Raw genomic sequence first — 26,432 nt, forward strand, 5'->3', positions numbered from 1 at the left:
TCGTAGCTCCTCCAGATAGGAGCCTCGCAAGTAATCTCCAAGCCTTTGCTGCTGCTAATTGGTTCTTGCAAGGTTCTCCATGCTGTAAAATTCTCCATTCAAGGTCACCTGCAGCACCTAAATGTCTGAAAAACTCCTGCACCGAGAACTAAAGGAATGATCTCCCAGATTTGCAAACATCATCACTGCTAATGCAGCTCTGCCTGGGGGAGGAGGCTGGAGTTATCCAACAGCCACCGGTACCGGCTGCGGCTGCCAGTGGAGCTGCACGCCTGCTCTCCGCCGGGGAAAAGTATACACCGAAAAGGAACTGAAGTCACCTCTCCTGAAGGACAAGGGTTTTCCTCATGGTAGTCTTTAGGCTTTTGCAACATGCCCAGAAGAAGGGGATACCCAGCCAGAGCATCTTCCTTCACATCAGCTAAGGTGACCGACAACGGCTCTGGCACCGACCGAAAGCTGCTTGTTGAACCCAGCCAAGGAGGGATCCAAATGTGGGCAACCAAACAAGAGCAGCATCTGCATCTCCACGAAGTCAGCCCCGTGCTGTGTAACTCTGCTTTCAGCAGTCCACACCCTGTTGTACCTCAAAGCTATCTCCAAAAGAAAGGTGTGCTTATCAGCAGGCAAAATAGTCATATTCTGTGAAAGCTTCCTAAATACTCTACCACAGCTGAAAAACAATCCTGTCATATCAGATTTGACACTAAATTAACCTCTGTGAAAACACGCTGTAATAAAGCCGAAGGGCAATGTTACGTTCCCATTGAATGACACCCAACAGCACAGCTCTGCTCCCCGACGAGCCCGCATCCTCCTGCACACATGCAGCACCACGGCTGGCCAAGGGCTTGGTGAAACGCTGACCAAAGCAGGAGCAGGCTGCCAGTCCTGAGCAGAGCGGAAAAGAGCAACGTGAAGAGCAGGGAAAAGAAGAGGATTTTTATTTGCTTCATCCCAGCAAACTGTCTGGCTTCAGGCACAGTGTTACCAGCAGCACTGGCAGACACCCGGGCGAGCACCGGGCACTCAAGCATGAGAGTGACTCCAGGTCCCTCCTGTTGCCTACAGCTGCCCCCGAGCCCGTTTGAAGAGGGGCTGCTGCAGTCACAGTTAGTCTTGCACTTGACCTGAATTTGCGGCACGGCAGCATGTTTATAGGAGACAAGATGAGGGTACAAACACAGCATGGCTTCCCTGATAAAACTGGCTCAGCACGTAGCTTGGTCAGGAGGGGGAAAGGTCTTTCCAGAAAGAGCCCAAAATAAAGAGTTGGGGAGATGTAAAGATCGTCACCCCCACATGAAGTGTCTTGCTTTTGCTAGCAAGTGTCTCTAATATCCACCTCTAAGTAAGTACAAGAGCCCTTTAACCTGTTTTTAATGCACTCCTAACGCTCACACAATCTCAAGACCTCTTCAAGAATTCCAACTGAAGCGTGCCAAATATTGCTCACATAAAAAAAAAGAAGAAAAAAAAAAGCACTTGACCTTCGTTATCCAACTCCATTTGTCATAGTTAATTTACTACATCTGAATTTATGCAATAGCAGCTGACGTTCACATCTATCAAGCTGTCCCAGCAAGCGGCTGATAAAGACCAAGCAGAATTGGCAGGGGACACAGTGCAAGGCTTTGAGCTGTGCTTTTGTCTCAGGATGCTCCCTCGTCAAGCCCAGGACGTGCCCGCTGCAGACTGCAGGTTGCAGGAGGACCTCGGCCAGGAACAGCACCGCAGGCTGCCAGAAAGGCGCATTGCTCTGAGAGCATCCGTCTATCTTCTGCATCACCCGGGCTGACACCACAGTCCTTTCAGCTGGGTGCTTTTGCAGTGCTAAGTCCACCCAAAATATAAACCTGTCATACAAGTCTCAACTCTGTCCTATTGATTTGCGCTGCCCAGGAACAGGCAGGATCAAGCAGCACTAATGGAGATCGATCGAGGGATTCTTTTTAGCCCTTACTGTCTGAAATGCCATGGCGGCACCCTGTCTGCTGCATCGCAGCCAGGCTCCAGGGCATTCCTCGTCCCTCGGGATGCCAGAGCAAACCATCGCTCAGCTGGCCAGGGATTTCTCTCCTTGTAACACTGACTTGCTCGCAGAGAAGGATGTGATAGGGGAAGACAAGCAAGGTGAGGGTACAGAGGTACTCTGGCAGAGTGAAATGACACCTCTGGACAATGTACTTTCTGATCTGCAGACAACTCATCATCTGACTTCCAACATATGTACTGTTTTAACACTGCTGGAACATCAAAAAATGCAACAAAAGCAGGTAGTTAGCGCTTTACAGAGCTGGCAGCCACTGGCTGCATGCCAACTGTTGTATTAGAACTGTCTTGTTTTCTTGGATATTCAGGAAAGTTATATATAACTGAGATACACATGAGATTAAAAAAAAGAAAGGAAAAAACCGAACTAACTCTCCAATCCTGTGCTACAATTATGGAGTTCACGCTGACAGCCATAAGGGCAATTCCTTTCCTTGTGTATGGCTCATTTCATGCAAGTCTGCAGCTGCACCACATTCATTCTTAGGTTCCTGGGAAGACTTCAGCTATACTGAAAAATAGCAAAGACCTATTAATTCAGTAATGTCTGGATCAATCATTCCACAGGACCTTCCATGGCTTATTGAGTAGTAAATAGACATTTCTCCTTGAAGCCTCTTTGGGGAGTTGAACCCAAGCACCACTGAAATTTTTCCGAGACTGGCACGGAACTCGCCCTCGCTCCAGCACACCTCTGTGCAGATCCCAGCGCTGCCAGCGCCAAGCCCTGATGCTCTCTGAAGCTGACAACAGCTTAGCTGGGCCAGGTCCTCAGGGAAGCCTAGGTGTGATAAGGCTCTGCAGAGCCTTTCTGGCTCGCTGGAATCCCACATCCACTCTCACTCAGAGAAGCCCAAAAGCTTTTATGTCCTTTGCTTTTCACAGGCACCACCAGCACTTGCCCCGAGTGAGTATTGGTGCCACTGGTTTTCCCCTCAAGGTGACGGGCTAGCTTCGGGCAAGGCACTGTCACTCATCAGACCTTCACTATCAGTTGCCCGTATCAATTAGCCGGTAGTTCATTAGCACAGACTGCACTCTCGGTTCATCAGGTTATGCCACTATCCGGGCTGAGAATGCAGCGCTGCGCACCACGGGAAGGATGGATTACTTAAGTTACTGAACGCTAAATCATGGGCTCATATGTGTTGCCTTAGCATTCCAGGCTCACACCAGCTTCCAGCAGCGTTTCTGTCGGTAGCACCTGGGTGCAAAGCAGCTCAGGGATCGCTGCTACCACGTGCCAGTTCACCCAGCCATCGCCCTCTCAAACACCCAGCCTGGCCTCGGTGCACCAGGCAGGGTGCAGAGGCTGCCATGGCATTTAATGCCTAAGCAAGGTTTTCTTTCTGAGATTAGCTCCCAATCCAATTATATTAATATCTTATCTTAATTATATTAATTCATAATCAGCAGCATGACAGAAAAAACAGACAAACAAATCCTATTAAATGGCACCTCAGAACAAGGGTAGAACTGCTGTACCAACCCCACATGCACATCCTGACACCAGGAGCATGGTTACGTCAGGTCATCCCAGGACATCCAGGATCTTCATCCCTCCTCAATTGGAACGTAGCGTTGTAAACACATTAACTGAAGCATCTCCTCTTCTAGCTACGCTATACTCATTTTGGCAAGCACAAAACACAAATTGTGAGTTACGTAACCCCAGCAGCAAGACAGACATCGACTGAAACAGCGCAAATGGCAGGGGGACGTTTGCTGTGCTGCTTTCCTTTTTCTTTTTCATAAGAAGAAACGACTTCTTAGGAAGGATGGGATTTCAGACACCTTCCTACCCACAGGTAGCAGAGACACGGGATCAAACACGCTTTTAGTGAAGCACGAGGTGCCAAGCAAGCTTTACACAGAACTCTGCACTGTGCAGTATTCTCTGCTGTATTTTCAACCTGACATAAGCCAAAGAATCATTTGCGTATCTCATCTCCTCATCCACCAGAAACAACCGTTCCCTTTCCCAGCTAATCCACTGTTGGCTTCTACCACATGCGCAGTCAGACACACGCGTGTGCAGGGAGGTCACTGTACTTTCAAATTAGAAGCAAGTACTCCAGAAGGGTGAGATGGATGGCTCATTCTGTGCGCTACAATTAAAAAAATCCTGTCAACCGCATCAGAAAACCACATGCGAATGAGCCCCGTGCTTCCAGCTTCTAGTATATCCGAATCCTTTCGCCTTAACTTGCTCTTCTGCAAACCTCTACAAATTGATGCCCTCTGGCTCGTCTCTCCCAGCAAACCATCGTTCCTTGGACCACTAAGCAGTTGCTCCTGGCCCTCTGTGTGCCTTGTACTGGAGGATCTGTGCAGCTGCATTGATCCAAGGAGCGATCCGGTCCCTGCTCGAAGCACCCTGCGGTCTCTCAGGTCTCCCCTGCCCTGGAAGCACCAGCGTGGTGTGGTGACATGACCCAGCACTGCACCAGCAAGGCAGGAACCACTTGTAGATGCATCATAGAATAGAATTATTTAGGTTGGAAAAGACCTTTAAGACCATCGAGTCCAGCCATTAACTCAGGACTTGCCATTCCCACATGGATCCAGCAAGGTCCTTGTTCATTATTTAACATAGGTAAACCATTGCTGGAAGGGTTCAGATGTTCAAAGTGACTTCTTTTTTGTTAAATGTAACTGAACAACTTACCTTCTGGAAACACCATCGGAAGCTCGTGCCCCAGAGCTCAGTGCCACGGAGAGCCTTGGGAAGGACCGGCCAAGGGCCCCCAGGAGTAGGTGCAAAGCAGGCAGAGGGAGCAGGGATGGGCTGTACCTTGCTCTGTGCTCCCCGTGCTGCCAGGGAAAGAGCTGACAGGGAAAGCCCCTTGCCGACAACATAGCAGGCAGGCAGCCAGGAAAACCCCGGAGTTCCCAAGAAAAATCAATTCACCTCAAATTTCTGCCTCAGTTCCTCATTTCCTTCTTCTCCCTCAGGAGGCACTGGGACGTTGAAATACTCCCCCTCCTCCTGGCTCAGCAGCTTAAACCTGGAGGGACACAGCAAGAATGTGTGGTCAGGATGGCAGGCAGGACCACGGGCAGACAGGACCGCGCCGCCCACTCAAGCACAACTCTGCCTCCACTGTACCAGCACCCTGGTAGCCCTTCCCCAAGGTTAGAAGACACCCTCCCCAAACCTCACACCCCCAAACTATCCTGCTCAGCAAGCTCACACACACCCAAGGGGAGGGTTGTTTCTGGGGTCCCTCGCTGTACTGGGGACCCTAGAAGATGCACACCCACTACCTGCTGCAGCAGACACCACAAAGCACTGATGGCTCTTCCAAAACATAAGCCTGACCCAAAACCCCACAGACAAAGCACATCTTTCCCATGACAGCCATGGGCACACATGTGGGCGAGCTCCTTCCCCATCAGCTGCCAAGGCAAGGCAGGCTCCACCGGGACAGCACGCTGAGCCTGCCGGTGCTGGGCTGGTGCTGGCAACCTAGAGCACAAAGCCAAGATGCTCACCAAAAAAAGTTTAAACGGCAATTATCAGAAATCAGGGAAATGTCATTCAGATCTGAGGTGTTTCTCACAGCCGCGGGCAAAGCCTTGGCTCCATCGGCAAATCCTCCCGGCAGCTGGAGGCCAGTTATCAACTGGGTGTTATCTACAGAGGCTGCACTGGAGGAACAAAGCGCTGTTTGCATAATACAGGGACAGGCTCTTCCTTTGAGCTCGTTTTCTCCATTAACTGCAGTTGTTTAGATATGAAATATACATCAGAGCTCCTTCCAGAGTTTATTCCAGCCAAATGCTGTGACAAGGAAAATTACTTAGATCTCCACTTATATGATTTTTAAAAGGCTGGGAAAAGGATCAGACTTGGGGCTGCGTCAGAAGGCGGCAGCGCACCAGTGCCAGCCGACACATGCATCTTTACAGGTGACTGGAAATTTGGGGGGTGTGGGGGGAATGGCAGTTTCTGTGTCTTTTGCAGAAGAGGAGCCAGGTCTCAGCCAGGGTCTGGTCTGTGGCAACCAGGGCTGGCAGGCGCGGTGACACGGCCAGACTGCCCGCAGCCTGCCACCACAGGTGGCTTTTCCCTGGGGAACAGCACTGGCTGCCTGCCTCACCGCGGGAGACCCCCAGCCATGCCCCCATGCCCCGGCTGTGCCAGGGTGGGCAGGGGGTGCCCGCACGCTGCCAGCCCCCAGCCCACCGCAGGACCCAGTGCTGTGCGGGCAGGCCACCCCGCCTGCTAATTCCTCCTCCTCTCTGTTCTCTGCTCCAAGCGAGACACATACAGCTGCCACGGTGGAAAAGACAGAGTCCGGGGTGTTTGCTCCACTTGCGGAATGCAAATTAATAGCATGCAGGTTTTGCTTTCCAAAAGACATATAATATCTATTTTCAATTATTACACTTGACATGGAAAGGTAACACAGCTCTCAGGCATCAGTGGCTGGGGAAAAAAAAAAGGGGGGTGGGGGTGGGGAAATAAGACAGCATGTGTCCTGCTGGGGGAGATAAAATGGAAATGAAGAGAACCCATTCAGTTCGGGTGTTACAGATCCACTGTGTTCATCTTTCGTATGGTAACGAGCAATGGTAATTACACACTTTGGTAGCATTCCTCCTTTTATTGAACAGTGCCCCTCAGCACCGGTTCTGCTAGTCTGCGGAGAAAACTGCTGCCCTTGCCACAAATCACAATTCAGTGCGTGTCCCCCATCCCTGCACCGGCTCGCTCTCCTGCACGCCTGAGGAAGCTACGTTGCCTCCCCAGTAAGGGAATCCAACCAGAAAATGCTGGAAAATGCTTGTTCGGCAAATGCTTGGCAGGCGATGCTGTCTGCTCCTGAAGCCTGTGTAGGAAGAGCCCATGGGGAGCACCAGCCCTGTGGGCTGCCAACGCCAGGCAGAGCAGCCCCGTATCTGTGCATGCCCGTGGGAGGGAGAAAGGGAAAAGCCCCCCCAGCAACCCTGCAAGGGGCAGGAGGACACAGAGGTGACACAAAGCCAGCCCCTGCAGGGTGCTCAGATGCTGTCCTGGCACTTCTGGGTGCCCCAGGAGACATCCCACTGCCCACCACAGCCCCAGTGACTGCCACCAGTCTGAGAAGCAAAGCAGCACCTTACCAGGAAACCAGAATGGCCAGTGGTCCCTGAACAGAAGGATGCTGGTGAAAGTCTGATAGGCTGCCACATCCTCTGTCGCATACAAGAAGATGAAGGCTGCATTTTGCCCCATAGTACTTTTAAAACAACTGCAACTCTTACCATCCATCGACTCCTGACTTCTGCAGCTCAGAAATCCCGAAGGACAAGGAGCCCATGAAATCATTCCTGCTGGTCAGATCCCAGTCCCAAATCTCCACAGACAACCGCCTGTCTTTGTCTGCCTCTTTCAGCTGGCTGGAAGAGAGGAAAGAAAAAAAGGATGGTTTTATTCTGGAAGCCACTGCTACACCATCATGCCCCTCCACGCTCCATAAGAACATGGATGCAAAACAAAGGGATGGGCTTCAATGACCATTCAGCTCTCTAAAATTTAATTTCCTGACCACATCCATTTCAAAGGGAGAATGTAGAGGTCCTGCCCCAAAACGCTCAGCTTTGATCAGGGGTCAGGGCAGGGGTTTGAGCATTTCTGAGTCACACTTACAGGAGCGCAAAGAATTATTTCTCAGTTGAATCACCTTTAATGCCTCCAAGTAATTCAATCAGAGCAAATACAATCACATTAATTCTTAGGGGTGATAAAAATTAGTTTACAAGTTTAAACATTTTTCTTGTACTTACAATTTAAATGTCTCATTCCACTCAGGATTCAGGGAACACTTGATGGTTTTGGTCTTCTGTTTGCTTTCGTTTTTGGGGTCAGGGATTAGTTTAAGCTTCACATAGGGATCTGACAAGCCATTAGGGTCCATAGGAACTAGGTTTTTAGCATCTCTTACTGGGGAAGAGAAAAAGGATTAAATTCAGTATTCAAACTATAAAAACACCCAACAATTGACAACTTCCCTGTGTGCCAAGAGTAAGTGTGAAAACAGTGATTAAAAACAGAATTAAAACAGAATACGTGCAGACACAGACAACATTACATGAGAAATGACACACAGTTATCAATGCAAAGCAAATACAGCTCCAATGGACAAGGGAGGCTGAAGGATAAACTCAAGAGATTATTTTCACTTTCCAATAGGATGATTTGTTGTTTGCTCTCACAGCTTTAAACAGTTTAAAGCTGCTCTGTTTCCTCTTGCACCTTGGTAAGCAGAATCGCACTAATTCGCACCTTTCTTTTGGGAGAGGTGAGAGCATGGGGATGGTGCTTTCCATGGAGAGCGGAAATAGCAACAAAGCAGCCATGAACAAGGGAGAGCCCGCACCAGAAAGCACCAGAAAGGATCCAGCACTGAGCTCTCCTTCTGGGTCCCCTGGGGCGCCACTACCATGGCCCCAAGGGGCTGGGGGGATGCCCGCAGGGAGCGGTGCGGGCGCTGGGCTTGGCAGCATCACCCCGGCTCTGGGAGCCGGAGCGTCTCCTCTGGGGAGCAGGAGCAAAGCAAGGAGAGGAAGGTGGGAAAGCAAACCTGTGGGTGACCTTGACCGCTTGTAACTGGATTGCAGCTTCGACAAATTAAACACTTATCAGGCTGACCTAAGTCTCTTTCCCCAGATTAAGTCAAAAAGCGTCTTTCTGCTGGGAGAAGGGTCTTATCTTCCCCCCAGCCCCAGCAAAAATACCAGAGATGGAAAGTCTGATGGGACATGATGGAGCACAGCTGAAACCAGGGGAACAGATGCTTGCAAGAAAGTCCAGAGCAGAAACTGCCCTCCCCTACAACCAGCAGGCACGGCTCCAGTGGGTGCTGTCACAGGCTCTGCACCCCGGGGATCAGGCACGGCAGGTCGTGCCATGTTGGGAACAGGGAACTCTGTGGTGCCTGAAATCCTGCTGGATCACACCAGTGATCCACACACAGATCACACCACAGATCCACACACAGTTCTGCTGCAAAGTTCACCTAGGGCACAGCTTCACCCCACACACCCCATAGCCCCAAGAAGAGGACTCCAGCTGCGCGTGCAGTGCTGCTGGATGTTGGAAGACACTTTTCGGAGAGTCGGCAAGACTAAAAACAATTGTTCGGTCCCCAAGCCACCAGTAAGGCATCAGAAGTGAGGCTGGAAGCCAGATAGTTTTGAAAAGCAAAATCTGCAATCTACTGCTGTTCTCCTGAAGCATCGCCCAACTTTCAGCTCCATAGAATAAAACTTGTAGCCAAAAATCAAATCTGCATTTATAAACTAGCCCATTTATCAAACACCATGCCTTTGACAGCAGCTTGCAAGGCACAGAGCAGCTCGCCCACCTACAGGTGCCCGGGCAGCCCTGTGACCCTGCAGCACATGATGCTCTTCAGACTGCTGAGACGAGGCAGCTGCGGGAGCCAGAGCCACCTCGTGCCCCTCTGGCAGAAAGGGAAGGAATGACTTCACCACTGCCAGCCCCAGGAGCGGCGATACAGTGACCTTGCCATGATGCCATCATGCCCAAGATGGGTCTCTTTGCCGGGAGACTGAGCCCTGCCAGTGGGCGGTGGGGTCAGGGATGCAGATGCTCAGCAGCAGCGCTTACAAGCAGCTTTCTGTGCTCGTGTGCAAGAGGGGATGGACACGTGGTGAGGCTCTGGTTCCAGGGGACAGTCCCCTCCCCCTGCTGTTTTCCCAGCAGGAATGAATGCCCTGCCAGGACCTGGAGACCCTGTGCACCATTCTGGAAGCCACCATCCCCTGGGAGGGTGCTGAGGAGGGTTGGGAACACTGGAGCATCCTTACAGCACTCACGAGATGATACCAAAGGAGGAGGATCCACCCTTCCCGTACCAGAGAGGACCGAGGTTCAGAATTTCTTTATGAAGACAAGAGGTATCTCTGGAGGACAGTACAATATCAGACCTGAGCAGCTTCCAAGCTTCTCCGGTTACTGCACTGGCTCAGGTTATACTCGTCAGGTGTTGCACAGGCTGCTCCCCGAGCCAGGCTCCCGACATGCGGCACCTGCCCTGCAACTAGCTCACCACGCAGCCAGCCCCACAGCCCCGCACCACATGCCAGCAGCCCAACAGCCGCACCTTCTCCCGCTGGTAACTGCTTGCACTGACACCAGCAGCATGACTTCATTTCCATCATGTCCTGACAATTATTTTCATGTGCCATTTGGTAACAGAATCTGGTTCGTTTTTTTTCCAAAGTTTGGACATAAGTACTGGCTCTGCACTTCAGATGCTGGGCAATAGCCTGTGCCTTAATTTGGACTCCCAGTCAAAATCTTCTGCGGAAAGCTCTGTACCATCCAAGCGGAAAGGCTTTGCAATCTGCTGTGTGAAATCTCTAAGTAATGAGTATAATTTCCAAGGGCCCCGATACACCAAGGCACAGCCTGCGCAAGGCTCTGCACCGATACAGCCGAGATGCCTTCCTCTCCCTCACCCCTTATCAGAGAAGAATACACATTTTCTCCTCATCGTTATAAGCTTTTATCTATGCCTTTTTAATAGGAAAAAAGGCAATCTCTATAACCACATTCTTGAATTACAAAACACAAAAGTGTATTAGAGAGAAGTCCCACAATGGGTCCTGCCAAGGTACTACCTGACCAGCAAGGAGCCCTGCAGGGGAGGCAGTCTCCACAGCATTTGTCAATTAACAGCAGGAATTGCTTTTACCGTTTGCAGAGGTTGGAGGAGCCTTGTAAAGAGGAGCTTGGCACTTCTGTACCCCAGCCCAGAGCCCTGTCAGGCACCCCCCCAATCCCACGCCCTTTGCACAGCTCCATTCTTAACTCCTCGCTCCATCCAACCATGGGTCCAGCCCTCCTCCTGCAACTCTGCTGAGCTTTTACTATATTTTGTTACCTTCCTGGCTTTAAAATTATTATGAAAACGTATTTTCAGTGACCCTGACCACCTGCAGCAGAGGGAGATGTCAGAGCCTTGGGGAAGATCTCATCTCCATGCCACAAGCCAACAGCCCACTGCCACTCGCTGTCCCACAGGACCACCCGAACTGGGCAGGGGAGCGGTACTGGGCACTGAACAGGACCTGCCCCAGGCCCAGCACAGGTCCCGCACCAAGCGTCTGGGGCAGGAGGGAGGGCACGGTCCACGGTGGTGGCAGTTGCTCTTCATCTGCCCTGGGGGTCAGCAGAAACCCCCAGGGACTTCTCACCCTCCCAGGACAGGCAGCAACAGGCGCTGTGTGAGCAGCAGCACTAACCCAAGAGCTGGGACAAGCCCCTCGCTCTTGGGACTCAAACTGGACCGGGTCCCCTTGCAGAGAGAAGATGCAGAATTATATCACACTGAATCAGTGCTCTGACTTTGCTTCCCATTTCGCCATCCGAATGGCCAGCACAACATCCCCCGGAGACAAATGAATAAGCCTTCGTCATTTATCAGCCCATTGTTCACTTCTTTAAGGAACAGGAAAGTAATTCCTGACCCTCATAGTTAATCAGTTTATGCCCTGAAGCATGAGATTTGATTACCTCATGTTATTATCTCAGCATGCAGACCTAAAAATTTCATTAATGGGAATAATTTTATCTATTAATTTAAAAAAAACAAAATGCTTCTGTTTGACCTTAAGTAACTTTCTGACTTTTCAAGCAGAAATCAACAATTAAGTGAAAGAAAAATAAAAGCCTCAAGAAGCGTAGTAGTGATACCTCGCAGCGGGAGGAACGTGCTCCTCTCCAAACATTTACAGTGCTTCTTTGACAGTTAAATTTGATGTAAAATAGTTTTACATCTGTCATATTCTGACAGTTTTGTGCATCATTAAGAAGTAGTAACATCATTATTAATAGTGATGAGTAAAAATATTACGATCCCATTTAAAGCAGCCAGTCTTAAATCACTCTGGGTACTGAGCTCAGCCACGGCTGAGATGCCGCCTTGGTTTCAGGCTATGGCCAGGAAGGGGCACTGGTAAGTCCTGGATGTCACTGGATCGGGGGGATTGGGGTTGGGGCAGTGCCCACATCCTCCACACAGTCAGATGTGCCCTCACTGCCACACACTGGGGCTGGCCCACACACCCTGGAGAAATAACCCTGATTTTACACCAATACCTTCCTGTCTCCCCTCCGGGTGCACCCGCAGCACACGCCTGTCACCCAGCCCTGGCGAAGCCTTGGCAGACCACAAGCAGCAGCCACAGCCCCGCAGTGCCGGCTGCTTGGCCAAGGCTTGGCAGCGGTGATGCTCAGGGGGGTTCTGCAAGGAAGAGCCCCCCCCTGCCTGGGGAACACGGCAGGGCGTGCTGGGGACACCGCTGCATTGCCATGGGAATGAGATGTCACCCATTCCGTCTTGTAGGGCCAGGGCAGGTAGAGCTGGTGGAATGATATCTGAATAATTTATCCTGCAAAATTTGCAATGGTTTCCAAATAAATTATTCAGACAACGTCTTTTAATTACTCAGCCAGCCGTAACTGCAGAAACAGGCTTGGGAAGACACACTTATTTCAGACACCCACATTTCCAACGGAAAACATGGGGAGAAATACCACTACAACAAACGCCCAGAGCAGGAGGGAAGACAGCCTTCCCAGGCAGCTTCTTATGGCCACAGAGGTCATGGTCAGAAGCTCACAGAGGCTGCAAGAGTAACGCAAGACCCTTCCATCCAGCCCCAACAAGAGCTGTACCCTGGAAAAGCGGGCCAGGCAGCTCCAGAGCTGCCACGTGCCACAGGCCCAGGGAGCGATGCGGTGTCCGGGTGCATCACATCCCTCTCCCAGCAACGGGGAGGCTCCTGCAGGTCTCCACCAGGAAAGCCCCTGCCAGAGACCACTTCCCTGCAAGTCCCACTGCTGCATGGCACGGTCCCGCTGAGCTCCGCTGCTGGCCAGCGAGGCGGTAGGCATGAGAGGGTGGTTTCTGACTCTCTGCTCCCAGGACTGTGTTTCACCCGGGGTAAAACCAGCTCCACATCGAGCGAAGGGGGCTGGTGCTCCATCAGCAGCTCCCTGGGGAAGGCAGCCCAGCTTCAGGTCTGCTCCCCACCTCTGGGGTGGTTCCAACGGGCACAGCCCACCCTGCCCCATTCCTGGGGGCATGGGAGATGCTGCACAACCCTGTGCAGACAGGCTGCAGCCGCTGGCCCCATCTTCTGCCTGGGGTCGTGTGCCTGCTTGCAGCTGGGACCCAGGTTTCCATGGGAAGGCAAGATTAGTATGCTGGATAAATAAAGACCAGAAAGTTCTTTGCTAAATATGCAGTGCCATATGGGGGTTCACTTTTATGTTTAAAATAAAGCCTACAACAAAACCCACTCCTACCCCACTCTTGAAGACAACTTACACCAGCTGCCAAATCCTTTACCTTCATCTCTGAGTAAGCAAGACCCTTACAACATGTTCAGCGCCGACAGTTCTGCCTCCTGTTGCCCACCAAAGAAAAAAACCTTTCCAAAAGACCACTCCTCATGAGGAGGTCAGAGCTCAGCCACCTCACCGCAGCCCAACACCTCACCATGGCCTTGGCCAGAAAAATGCCGTGCCAGGGCAGACCTCTTGGCAAGGGGAAGGCTCCTGTGCTCCCAGCAGCACTCACCTTCCTCCCTCCAGCACTCACCTTCCTCCCTCCAGCACTCACCTTCCTCCCTCCAGCAGCATGGCCCATCCCCGGCTGTGAGCAGCCACCTTCCAGCAAGCACCCGGTGCTCAGAGTAACACCCTTGGGCGCTAAAACATTTAATTAACGCTCTGCAGAGGAACATATTTGCACATACTTATACAACAGAAAAGGCATAGGACTCGTTATGGCTGCATCTTCCTAGGCCGGTGATTATTAATTAAAGCACTTCCAGTTCATTTATCTAATCACAGCATAATTGGTTTCAGTTTTGGTCAATGTTTTACTTCATCAGCTCGGTAAATAGCAAGGCTCCGGTCCCGGCAGCCTCTGCCAACGCTGCAGGCACAACAGGGGTGTCTGGCCGTGACCCTGAGCTGGTGCCACGTTCCCATGGGTCCTAACAGGGGTCTCGGCTTTGCAGGAGCCATCAGGGACATCAGCAGGTAGCTGAGATCCCCAAAGACGACGAGGGAGCCCACCACTGTCCCCGTGCTCCAGCAGCCCCTGCACGAGGACAGGGCATGCTCCACCCCCACGCACACAGGCCAAAGTCACCTGAACGTGCCGAACAGTCTCCATCTCCCACAGATACCCCGGGACGTGCAGCAGAAACCTAGCACGTTTCTTTTGCCTTTTAGTCCCTGCAGACCATGGCTTCCCCGAGGTGACAAACATGCTGATGCACCAGCACGTGATGGGATGCAGCAGGACATGACGGGACACAACGCCCGCCCGAAGGGAGCAGGAGAGGTGCAGTGTGCAAGCAGAATCCTCCATGCAACTGGCTGCCTCACCACCTCACCGAAGCCACAGATTTAACGGACTCCAAGCCCAGCCTTCATAGTCTCTCACTCCTCTGTTTCCCAAACTCAGATATTCTTGTCTCTTAATACGACAGGCTCAGAATAATCTGCATTGGGAAGCTTTTCTATTATGGAAGCAAAAATGTGCAACGCCTTGAAGACATTTTAATTCGCTACAATTTCCCACTTTATTCAGCAGTCTTTTCCTGCTAATAAGATACTTGATCAAAGCGCAAACCAGAACACAGACCGCACATATACATTTGCTTGTGGCTAACGCCAGCCAAATGACACCCTGCCGCACTCCACCACTCGTGCCCCCCGCCCCCCAGGGCAGCACAGACACCCCCAGCCGCTCCTGCTCCGCGGCACCGCACTCAGCCAGACTCACGCGCCGGCGGGTGCAGATGTGCCGTCCCACATGCCAGCAGTGTTGTTTCCTTCATAAATCTCTTTTTTGCTTGTTTCCTAAAGAAGAAACTGCATATTACTGTTGACTCCAGGGTCAGGGGAGAGTGGCACCATCCTCGCTGCATTGCTGCCCTTGGAGCTGGCAGGATCTGACCTGTGGACACAGGTCGGCTCCAGGAGATCCTCACTTTGTATTTAAGGCAAAGCCAAGAGTTGTAACAATGTCGGAGCCAGGAATAATAGTGACAAGAATCTGCAGATGCGCTGGATGTAAAGGACCAGATTCCCCCAGTGACTAGGGTAACAACTGCCCGGGTCAATTAAGCATCTTCAAGTAGCATCCAAAGGGGATTAACTTGCTTTGGCAATGTGCCATGTCTCGGAGCGCTGCTAGGTACCCAAATTTTGTTTATCAGGCCCAAAAGATGACTTCTCTTTTGTCAAGCAGCTCAAGCTAAATAACCCAGCCCACGCTACCTACTTAGTATGACAAAGCCCCGGGCAGGAGTTTGCCATGGTTTACACGGTGGGTGAGAGAAGCAGAGATCTCGTTTTGCCACTCGAGAAGTGACAGAGCGTCCCTGGGCTGGGCTGCCCTCGCCGCCATGTCCAGCACCGGCCAACTCTCCAGCAGCTGCGGGCGATGCTCAGCTCCAACAGCCGCCCAAGATGCTGCTACCAAACGCCACGCTACCTGCATCCCCCCTTCCACAAGCAAAAGAGACTCCAAATCCCGCATTAGGGGAATCATGGTACTGATGTAAAGAAGCCAAAGGGCTGGAGGGGCTTCTCCCGGAGGCTGCCTGGAGGCTCCAGGAGCTCCCTGGAGGCTGAGCCCACAGCAGCTTGCGTTGCTCACTGCTGAGGACACTCACAGGACCCCACTCCCAGCGGCACCGTGCACAGCACCAACTGCAAGGATGCTTTGTTGTGATTCAATACAACGCATTTAGCAAGCAGAGCTGCTAACACAATCAGCTGTTTCTAGCCATAAAGGCTTTTTTAAGTCCAGCTAGCCCAAATGCACAGAAATGCCGGACATCCAGGCACATTTCTCCTCCTGCTCAATCCATCTCAGCTAATTAGGCTCTAAGCCACAGCCTGTCTGCTACCAGGACGCCATGCAGGACACCTAGCACAGCCAGAGCGGCTCCGTGCTGGGGACCAAGAGCCAAACCAACCCCACCACAGGAGCATGCCTAAGCCAGGAATGTCACCCACAGTTGGTTCCTCACTCACACAAAGCAAAACCCCAAGTGTCCCAGAGGGGGGGGCAGCGAGGGGGTCAGGGGCCTCGCTCACCCCCCCAGACGCTCAATCTGAGCCCAGGGACACTGGTCACACTGCCCCCACACAGCTCACATTGATGCTTCAAAAGAGAAGTGCTTGCCAAGAGCACGTATCCAAGTGCTTTGCTGGATGAGATGCAGATTGTTTTGTGCCCTAATTAGCAAGGCCCTCAGAAATCTCCTGTACTTTGGAAGCTGCCTTTGGCTGATGGAGATGCGAGCCCTGTCCCCAGCACAGGGCTGGGGAACACACCAAGCCAAGCCGATGGCACAACACCACAGGCATTAGGGAGGTGCCATTTATTTGTCCAGATGCCCTATTATTTGACAATGCCGTGCATTTTTAACCACTGGGAACACCAATAAGTCCCAGTGCTTCAGCAGCCTCGGGGCAGCAGCAGAGAATGGCAATGCAGGGCTCCGATCCCAGCGTGCGAGGCTGCGCTCCCGAGTGCACCCATTACACAATTACAGCCAAAGTATAGTATGAAAGGAGCTGTAACAGAGCTGCACCGAACATAAAGGAGTGATTAACACAACAGACCCAAGAGCTGGGAAGCTAATTAGGAGGGTCAGCCCCACAGGTTCCCATTGCTGCTGCTGCTCTGGGCACAGCCCTGCAGACAGGGGCTGCTGGCCAAACCCCACTGACCCCCCACAGGAACCCCCAGAGATGCTCTCAGCTATCTCCTACCCTACAGCTTTGAGGTTCATCCTGGATCTTCAGAACTAAGAATGGGTTACAAATACTGACATTTGTCTCTTTCTCATGTTATAATTTTTACAGTCATAGTATCTGGCAGACAACGCTGTAGGCAGACCCCTGTCGGGCAAAGTGCTGTAAAAAAGCAAAGCATGAGCACAGCCCCGGCTGAAGGAAACCCTGAACCTATGGACAACCCTGGGACTGCTCCGTCATGGCAAACACCCACTCCCTCCTGACACTGCAGTATGGTTTGGGGTCAAAACCGCACAGTGAGGCTCACAGCACAAGATGTTTAAACACATCTCCTTCTTTATTGATCTTTATTTTGTGAGCTGAAAATGGTGAGCATTCACTGCACTGGGAACAGCAGCGCTTGTACCTGCTGCCACCAGGCAGAGGAGGTGCGGGGTAACAGCCCGAACGGGGAGAAACGCTGCTGGGGCAAGTCACGCGAGGGTGCAAACAGAGGCAATTTGTGGGGTCACTACCTAGCTGAACAAGTCACCCCAAGTCAAACAACACACTATGTTTAACCAGCAACTGTGTTTTCCATTGGGAGGGAAACGTTAGCTTTAGAAAGAAAAAACAAATCATTTAAATAAACGGAGAGAGAGAAAAGAAAAACACACTGCTGAAAAGCGTATGGCAAATTCCTGTCAAATTTGTCAAGTCGATGAAAAAATAAAAGCCATCGTCTCCATTGGCCGTGCCCGTGCTGCCACCTGCAGGCACACGGCCCTGCCCTTAGATAATCGTTTGGGTCGGAAAAGACCTTTAAGATCATCGAGTCCAACCATTAACCCAGCACTGCCAAGGCCACCACTAACCATGTCCCTAAGCGCCACATCTATAGGGACCTTTCACATTTAATACTACAGTCGTCATGCTCCTTGCCATGGGAAAGCTTACTAAATTTCTGGGCAAGGGTCTCCACTGCTGGTGGGACAGAGAGAAGGTCATCATGCCCCAACACCAAAACCTGCACTTCACTGTGCAGCTGGGACCAAAGGTGCCCGGGCACCCCTGCCCTCCACCATCCCAGCTCCCAGCCGCTACAGCATCCTGCACTGCCTGCTTAAACCGGCAGAGAGGTGTATTGAAAAGGCGGAGCAGGGATCCCAGCACCGAAATAACCACTGTCTGGCATGACTCAACTCTGCCCACTGCGATGTGCAATGCTGCCTGCGTTTGGCCGCACCAGTGCCCAGAGCTGAGCCTCTGCCTGCTCCGTGCCGAGATGGGGCCAGACCTGGCACAGGGCGAGCATGTACAGCACTGGAAGATGCTGACAAATACTTGGGATCGACCACAGAACAGCAGCTCATCCATCCCTTAGCACAGCTGGTCCTCGGGATGCAAAACCCTGTCCACAAGCTGGACAAGGTCCATCTTTAAGTTGGTTTCTTGCTTGCTGCTCAGACCTGATCTCCTTTCCTTTGTAGGAACCTCTCCTCCGTCTTCCCACTAGCCTCTGTGCTCATTTGTGCTTCAATAACCAGTTGCCACTGGTCTTCTCCATCCCAAACACCTCCCAGTCCCAGGGCACCCACTGGGAGGGCAGGCAAGCAGCCAGCCTTCCAACCTGCAGCCCCAAACCCCTAAGCCCGAGCACCGAGGCAATGGGGCTCACCCCCCTGGCCAGCACTTGCCTCCCCACCCCTGCCAGGCTCGGGGTGTTGTGCCACCCACCCACCTACTGCCACGCTGTCACTCCTGTTCTTGACAGAAATCCACCCCCTGCCCACACCAAACTGAAATTCTCTGCAGAAAACACGGTAAAGGTCATTTTCCACCAGAAATCTGTTCCAGCAGAAGCCTGCCTGCTCACTCAGCCTGCTGCCTCCCCGTGCCGGGCTGGGTCCTCACGGCAGCCACCTTCCCACCGTGTCTCCCCGTGCTGGCTAGGGCCAGTCCTGCAGGAACAGACATAGGTGGCTTTTTTGGCACATGCAGTCCATGGCACTGACCCCTCCGAGCAGCCATCCTGGCTGCGGCCACCTCTGCAGAGCAGCCACCAGCCACGCCACGGCTCTGCCAGCCCAGCCAGCCCCCTTGCTGCGCTGCACGTGAAGCCCCCGGCCGCTCACCCCCCCAGAGCACCCCCGCTGTGCTGCCTGCCACCTCTGCTACAAGCCTGGCCCCAACACGGGGGCCAGTTGTTCAGGATCTGGCCTCCCCCCAACAAAACACCTGGCAATACAAACCCGGTCGTTATTTGAGGGTTTTTTGGAGCAGTCACTGCAGGAATGGAAATCTCTGCCGACCCACCGGAGAGAAGCCAAACCCAGGCAGGGCGGCACAAACCACAGTGCCCAGCCTGGGGTCCACATGGCACGTGGGTCCCATGTTCTGCTTTGAGTTCAAGCAGACCTTTCCACCTCCCCTCCAAACTCTGGAGTGAAAAATCTCGAGCCCCCTCGTGCCTGGAGGGAAGGCAGGGCTCCCCACCTCGGCAGCCAGCACAGCCTCTCCTCCGAGTGCTCCCACTCATTCGTTAGCTATGCGGCAGAGCTGGAGAGCACAGTACGTTTCCCTGCCTTTCTGGAAAAGCCAACAGATGACATGTTTTCACCAACACCTCCATAAAGGGCCAGAAATAAAACAGTCTTTCAAACCCAGCTGAAGAAAAGAAAATCCAGCTGCACAGAAAGGGCTCGGGGGAGTTTCTCCCCTGCGTTTGGAGGTAGAGGAACACTGCTCCAGTGCCAGGGAGCCCTGGGTGCCAGCGGGGGTGGGCTCTGTGCCCCATCGTCCTCCGATGGGAGGATGGGTATCAGTCCTGCTGCATCCCCCAGGGGTAAGGTGCCTGAGAAACAGCACTTCTGTGTAAGGAAGTTCTGTGTCATTCATTGAAGCTCTTCTTTAAAGACAAATAGAACAAAAATTAAATAAATAAAACCCAACTACAACTCGTTTCAATTTTTCATTAATATTTTCAGTAACTCTGTATTTTTCTTAAAAACATTTCTGATGGATCCCTAGGCCAGAAAGGATCCTGGCTCTTCTCTGCAGTCCTGGATCACACCTGAGCATTTCCCCACGCAAGGCTGAGGTCAGCCATGCCACTGCTCCATGAGGTGCGGGAGCTGCTGTGCCCACCACGAACCAAGGCTGTCCTCAGTCTGCCATCACCCTGCAGGGACCGGCTGGGGTCACCCCTTGCTGAAGAGGCAAGCTGGGCTGGTTTGGGAAGGCTGGAGCCTCCACCGCTGGATCACACGTGTCATAGCTGTTGCTGCTGGGATGTGTTCTGCTGAGCCTTCTCTTCCAAGCAAGGAGGAGTCAGCCCAGAGCAGCAAGAACTCAGCCCCACAGGCTCACACTCTCCTGGAGGATAAAGTGCCTGTTCGAGCAGCGATGAGCATGGTAGGGTGCCTCTGAGCTGACCCCATCCCACTGAAGCAAACCCTGTGGATGTCACGGCATCTCCTGCTGCCAGCCCGGCAGGATGCTGGGAACTAGAATTCTCCAGGAGAGCCAGCTGGTGGGACAACGGAGAAGGATCTAGTCCTTGTTATCAGTGTCATCAGCCTGGTACCCACCAGAGCCCACTCAGACGAGCGGCTGGCCTTTGCAGCGTGGGCAGGCAGGTGGCATTTTACACCCCCTGGTCTGAACTCATCCTGTGAATAACTGCAAACAGCTTGGCAGCCCCCTGCAGACACTGCAACCGCCCGGAGCTGCCGGCATACCCAGCGTGGGCAGAAACCTCCTTCCCCAGTGCAGCGCTGGGCTCAGCCTTCGTGAGGCAAACCCCCAGCTCTTCTGCAAGCTGCCTGCCTGGCCTGCGGAGAGCTCTCCCTGCCCCCTGCACCACAGGATGCTGGTCACCAGCACTGACAGTCACTGCTTCGGTCTGATCCCTCCATGCAAGGGACAAGAGGCTTTACAAGAATACGGCTTATGTTTCATGAGATGCTTACAGGTCACGGGGGAAGCAATATCCTCTGGGAACTCAAAATCCAGGTGGCAAAAGCCTTTAGAGATGGGATAATCCTGTTTCCTGCCACAAACAGAGAATGGAGTTGTTCCAGGACAGAGGAAACCATGATGAGGGACAAGAGATTTCCCCATGGGTGGCCGTCAGGTCACTGGGACACTCAGGGCAGGGCAGGAACCTCTGCTGAGCCCAGCACTGCCTGCAACCTCCTCCGGCCCCATCTCCCACCACCTGGCACATCCCCACAGGCAGATGCCATGAGATGGCACCTCCCTGGGGAACATGTCCACGTGGGGTGGCTCCTGCCCACCGCCCACCACCGGGGTGCTCGGATCCACGCAGACCCACACCAGCCCACTCTGCTAGCGCTATGCCATGCTCCAGCTCTCCATCAGGGCTGGGAAACAGCAAGGAAAGGCGAAGAACAGCAGTCAGCTTCACCACAGCGCTATGGAGGGCTTACGTCCCCCGGCGTATGACCGCACTGCAGGGACAGCCCCAGCTCTGAGCAGCAGGCGGAAAGGCAGCATGCGCCTCGGAGAAAGGTGGTGGCTGTGGAGTCTCCAAACGGGTGGAAGAAGGTTGCAAAGCTCTGGTCAGATAAAAGGATCCGTGTGGGCCCAGGTACCATTGATGGCGTGGAAAGAACAGCAGGACATGGATGTTCACCGACAGCACAATAGAGACTTTCTCACACGGCACAGCGAAATGAAGGAACTTTCTGCCACCCCTTCCCAGGATGCTGCGGATGCTGAAATTTGACATGATTCAAAAAGCAGTTCGAAAACTCTTTAAGTGGGAAAGCTATTTAACACAGATAGCCCCTGGAGCCTGTGCCATGCTTGCCAGAGGGCAGGAGCATGCTCAGAGAAGGCTCAAGGCTTTGCCCTGCCTTGCCAGGCGCCTGCTCCTGACCAGCTGGACCCTGGGCACTGCACTCCCCAGACCCACCACAGCCAGCACGGCACGCATCAGCAGCAAGAGGCAACTGGGTGACCCTGCACGTGGGGTCTGTACCTCCTGGGTCGCACACCTACCTACAACGGTGAGCACATCCTTCTCGATGTCAGCCCTGATGTATATCCGTCCCCGACGTTCGGTGTGGTCCGTCCCACACAGACTGGGGACGTTCATCACGCAGCGCTTGTGCACGTTCATCATACAGGCTGCGGGGCAGAGAGAGAGAGAAAGGGACACTCAGCACCCCTTTCACCTCTGCCAAAGCTCGGGGGTGCTCAGAGAGGATGAGGGGAGGAAGAACCTGCCCTCTTTTTAAATGGGGATGCTTGTGAGGAATTCTGGAATAAACATGCAGCAAATAGCTCTTCAAATGCAGCTGGAGACTCCAGCAGAGCCCTGCCCAGACACAGGGGCCCACCACCAGCAGCAGTTCTGGGTCTTGCCTACAAAGATTACAGGGTTTTTAGCCCTTACTCTAATTACTTGAGGTTTGTTGATTTATCAAACTTCTCTTCCATCACACCCGCGGTGCAATGCTGGATGTTCAGTCAGATTCACCAGGAGCTGATAAAGGCCATTAAAAATTACCTGTGTATGTGTATAGATATTACGTGTATAAAAAATTATGCATGAAAATACACAAATATATAACAAAATGTATTTTAAAGAAATTCATTTCCACTTGGTAACATTTTAAAGGTGATAATGAATACACTGTTCCCACAACAGTCAGCGAGCTTCTATATTTATGAGGAAGCCAGCACATGGTGAGCAGCAGAGTATGCTGTTCCCTGTAAGCATGGAAGCAGGCGCTGTATATTCACAGTCCTTTTAAATAGGAACGTACAAGATTAACTTGGAAAACAACCGATCTCTCGCTCCATCCTCTCCCTCTTCTTTCATCCCCCACTTTCTCTTCTCTGTACACCAACTCCCCCGGCTTGCAGAGCCCAGCGCTCCCCAGAAGCCGTGTCACAGCGGCAGGCACGGCCACAGGGTGTCAGTCGGAGCCAGCGCTGTGCGAGCTGCCGGGTGACGCTGCAGGGTGACGTGGGTGACGCGGGTGACGCTGCCACTGGGATGCGGGCAGGATCCCCCCCAGCCAGGGGGATCGCCTTTCCCTCCCCTCTCCCTGCAGCAGTCATGGGGCCCCCACAGGAGATGAGCAGGTGCCCCTTGTGCCCAGCCGCCCCTGCAGTGTGCCCTGCACCCGTGGCAGAGGGGACAGGCTCTCGGTCGCAGCTCAGGTGGGCTGGGAGCCCCTTCCCAGGACCCCCGGGGTGCCAGAGTCCCATCCCCCCCGCCACCACTTACTGTCACATTTCATCCCCTGGTGAATGAGCCCGTACAGCAATGACCCGCAGTGGTCACAGAAGGTGGGGCTGGAGTACGTGTGGATTTTAAATTTGTGTTTGCTCCGAGGATCCTAGGAGGAAAATAAAAGATAAAGATTATAAACTTGCATGAAATATTGGCAAGGCACCATCGCTCTCCGCATCTCACATGCCAGCTGGCTTCAGAGATGCTGTTAATGGACTTCAGTCAACTGCCACCAACTGATGTGGACCTTTTCCAACAGTCACCAAGATCCAGCTTTATTACTCTTTATATGTGTTGCCATAACAATGAAAAAGCAGCGCATGGGCTTGTCTGGGGATTTACTGCTTTTAAGTAACTTGGTCTTAGCACAGAAAACACCAGGTGAAATTTGTGCCTAAGAATCAACATAAGGGCTGAACACTGCTCAACTTCCACATCAACCCAGTGGGGTAAAGCAGAAAAACCCACCCGTGTTTTCCACCTATATTAAGGCCACCCAGTAAACCTCTTTGCGCTCTCGTGCCAACCCCTCCCCAGCACGCCCCTAGGGAACCAAGCTGCTTAGGGTATACTTTGATATTCTGAGCTTTCTTAAAACCAAGGGCAGCCTTTTCTGCAAGAGCAAAGCATGCAGAACCAGGAGAGCCCAGTTCCTCCCGGACACTGTTTGCAGCCTTGCACAGGCACCTTGCAAACAGCCTTCCCAGACTCCAACAAGGGTCTACCGAGGCTAAACCTGAACAAATTCAAATGAGAAACAGCTTCTCAATAGGGAAATAGGATCAACCACTGGAAGAAATGACTGAGGCAGACAAAGGATTTGGCATTCCTTGGTGCCTTCCATGCAGAGCACCCTTCACAGCTTTGCAGAGGCAGCTGCTGGGCACGCTCCGCAGCAGCACACACACAGGCCGGGGGAAGGCTGTGGTAAGTAGCAGCTGGCTTAATTTCATCTCAGGTTAATTGTTTAAGGGTTAGGGATGAGGCATAGCTCCTGGCTTGGTCATTTGAGCTGCCTGGAAAGGTGCCCGGGCATTAGGAAAGACAGTTTTTCAGGGCACTGTAAGCTAAGTAAATAAATAAGAGTGGAGTCAGAACCAAGCTATAACATCGCTGCCAATACATCACCTCCTGCTGAAATTAATTTTCCTACCACTATTGCACTCAAGCTTTCTGTTGCATTAATCACTAAAATTCTGCATTATTACACAGCACCACAGATAACTTGAGTGATACCAGATAGGTAGAAAAGTAATGGAGCTTCATTTAATTCTATCTGTTAAGTGCTAGGGATTAGGTACATGCTTCAGCAAATTTATTGTACTTGAAACTGAGAATCTCTCACATTTTACCCTAAGCAAACCTCTTCTAGATACGTGCCTCTGATACAGCATGCCACTGTCTCTAGATACAGCATGCCATGTCGGAGAGCTCGTGCGTCAGTTGTGTCAGGCTGAGAGGACAAGGGTTCACAATTAACCCGTCTTCTGGACAACCCCAGCCACCAAGACGACAGTTCTTTAAGCAACGCCGTACGTTTGAAAGCTTCGTGTATTCCCCAGAGATATAACAGAGCACGGGGAACTTAAACTTGAATTTTAAGCTAGGAAAGGAGATGGGGGGTAATTTCCCCCCATGAAAGCTTTGGGTAGGCAGTGGGCAGCGAGTGCTGCAGCAGGGGAGCACCAAGCACTGCTGCCCCATGCACAAATAAACACGCACACCTTTCAGAGAGGTTTACGGGTTTAGTCAGATCCTTCCACTGCATACGTTGTAAGCCCTTGAAAACTTACCCTGCTTGATTTTATAACCCGAGCTGTGTTTGTACAGCAGCTCAGGACCATCTCCGTAAGCAGCTTTGCCTGGACAACACAGAGCTCTTTAATCAACGCGAACCAACTCCCTGCGGGCACGGTGCCCACAGGAACATGTGCAGGAAGGGGCCGGGGCTGCCTCTCTGGAGACAAGGCACCCAAGAAAACAAAAAACTTTCTTTTGCCACCATCCCAGGAGAAAGGTGGTCTCTGGCTGGCCAGTCAGACACTGAACCGTGCATCCTGCAGAGTCCCCCTGGGCACAGCGCCCACACCCCCAGCTGCATGATGCTGCAGAGGAGGGCAACCTGGGGATGCTCGGGCATCGGACCACCGCTGACCCTCCGTCGGCAGCAGGATGAGGGCAGCGGCAGGGGGGCCACAGGGGCAATTCTAGCAGAACCCCCCCATGCCAGCCAAACCCCAGTGTGTGACACGGGAGGAATTGCCCCCAAATGTTCCAGTTTCTGTGTTCCCTTCTAGATACAGATATTCCTGTTTAGGCAAATGAAAGTTTTAGTCATTCATAAAAAAACAGAAGCTCAATGCAAAATGAGGCAATTTCCACTTCATGTGAAGGATGTTAAATTCCCACTGGATCTGAGAGTTAAAAAAGACAGAGCTAAAAAAGAAAAGCATGCACCGAGCAGCACTGCGGCGGCAAGACCATGCTGGCACAAGAACAGCCACAGTTTTCCAAATCACTCCCTCAGCATACCAGCCCCACGAGCAGGCAGGGGGGCTGCTCAGCATCCCAGGTCCCTGCTCACAGGGAGCTGAATCTCTCACAGAGACATTTCAGGCTTCACCTTCTGCTCCCACCCTGAGGGGCTGTTCTGGAGAGATGCAGCACCCTGAGCCCAAGGAGTGCACGGGTGGTGGAGGCAGCCAGGCGTGGGGAGGCAGAGCTGCTTGCCTGGCTGCCAGGGAGGACGGGGTGGGTCGTCTCACTTTGACCAGTGCTTTAGAAGGTGCCAGAAACTGCAAATTCTGGATATCATTTTCGAACAAGGCTGAAATCGTTTTACAAAGAGACTATTTTTGTACCAGAGACAGGGATGACGAGATCACTGCGTATGCAGATGCTGAGAGACTTAAAACAAGAATGGTTAAAAAGAAGTTTGCCAAGAAAAGAAAAGGCGCTCCTCCTCCACCCTACCAGCACAGAGCCGTCCCTGAAGAACAGGGCAGAAAAAGCTTTCTTTGGAGCAGAACTGAAAAATGCCTTTAGGAGTGTTTTACTGCACTGAGTGGCTCTGACCTTTCTAATAAGCACCACCACAGATCTGTCGTCCTCTGCCACAGATCTGTCGTCCTCCAGCAGCGAGCAGCGGAGGGATGTGTGCATGCCCCGAGGATGCAAACCAGGGAAGGAGAGGAGCTGCTGTTGACTCTGACCTGGTACCCTGCAAGCACTGACCCATCAGAGGCAGACGGGGAGACGGCTCCTGCTTCTCAAGTTGACAGCAGGCTTCTGGTCTGAAACGAGCCAGTGCAATATTGCATCCCTGCC

General features: G+C 52.4%; 1 protein-coding gene across 2 annotated transcripts in view; it reads right to left on the reverse strand.

Moving 5' to 3' along the window:
* The window catches only part of PRKCB (protein kinase C beta), a 129,501-nt gene that overhangs the window by 40,915 nt on the left and 62,154 nt on the right, over positions 1-26,432 (reverse strand). For both annotated transcript variants that reach the window (XM_080384423.1, XM_080384422.1), the window contains exons 4-8: positions 23,100-23,211; positions 21,863-21,991; positions 7,825-7,981; positions 7,303-7,437; positions 4,964-5,060 (exon numbers count right to left, since the gene is read on the reverse strand). In XM_080384423.1, coding sequence (XP_080240549.1) covers positions 4,964-5,060; positions 7,303-7,437; positions 7,825-7,981; positions 21,863-21,991; positions 23,100-23,211 — 630 coding nt within the window. The remainder of the gene's footprint in view (positions 1-4,963; positions 5,061-7,302; positions 7,438-7,824; positions 7,982-21,862; positions 21,992-23,099; positions 23,212-26,432) is intronic.

The sequence above is a fragment of the Falco punctatus genome, assembly GCF_963210335.1.
Source record: "Falco punctatus genome assembly, chromosome: 4".
NCBI classification, from domain to species: Eukaryota; Metazoa; Chordata; class Aves; order Falconiformes; family Falconidae; genus Falco; species Falco punctatus.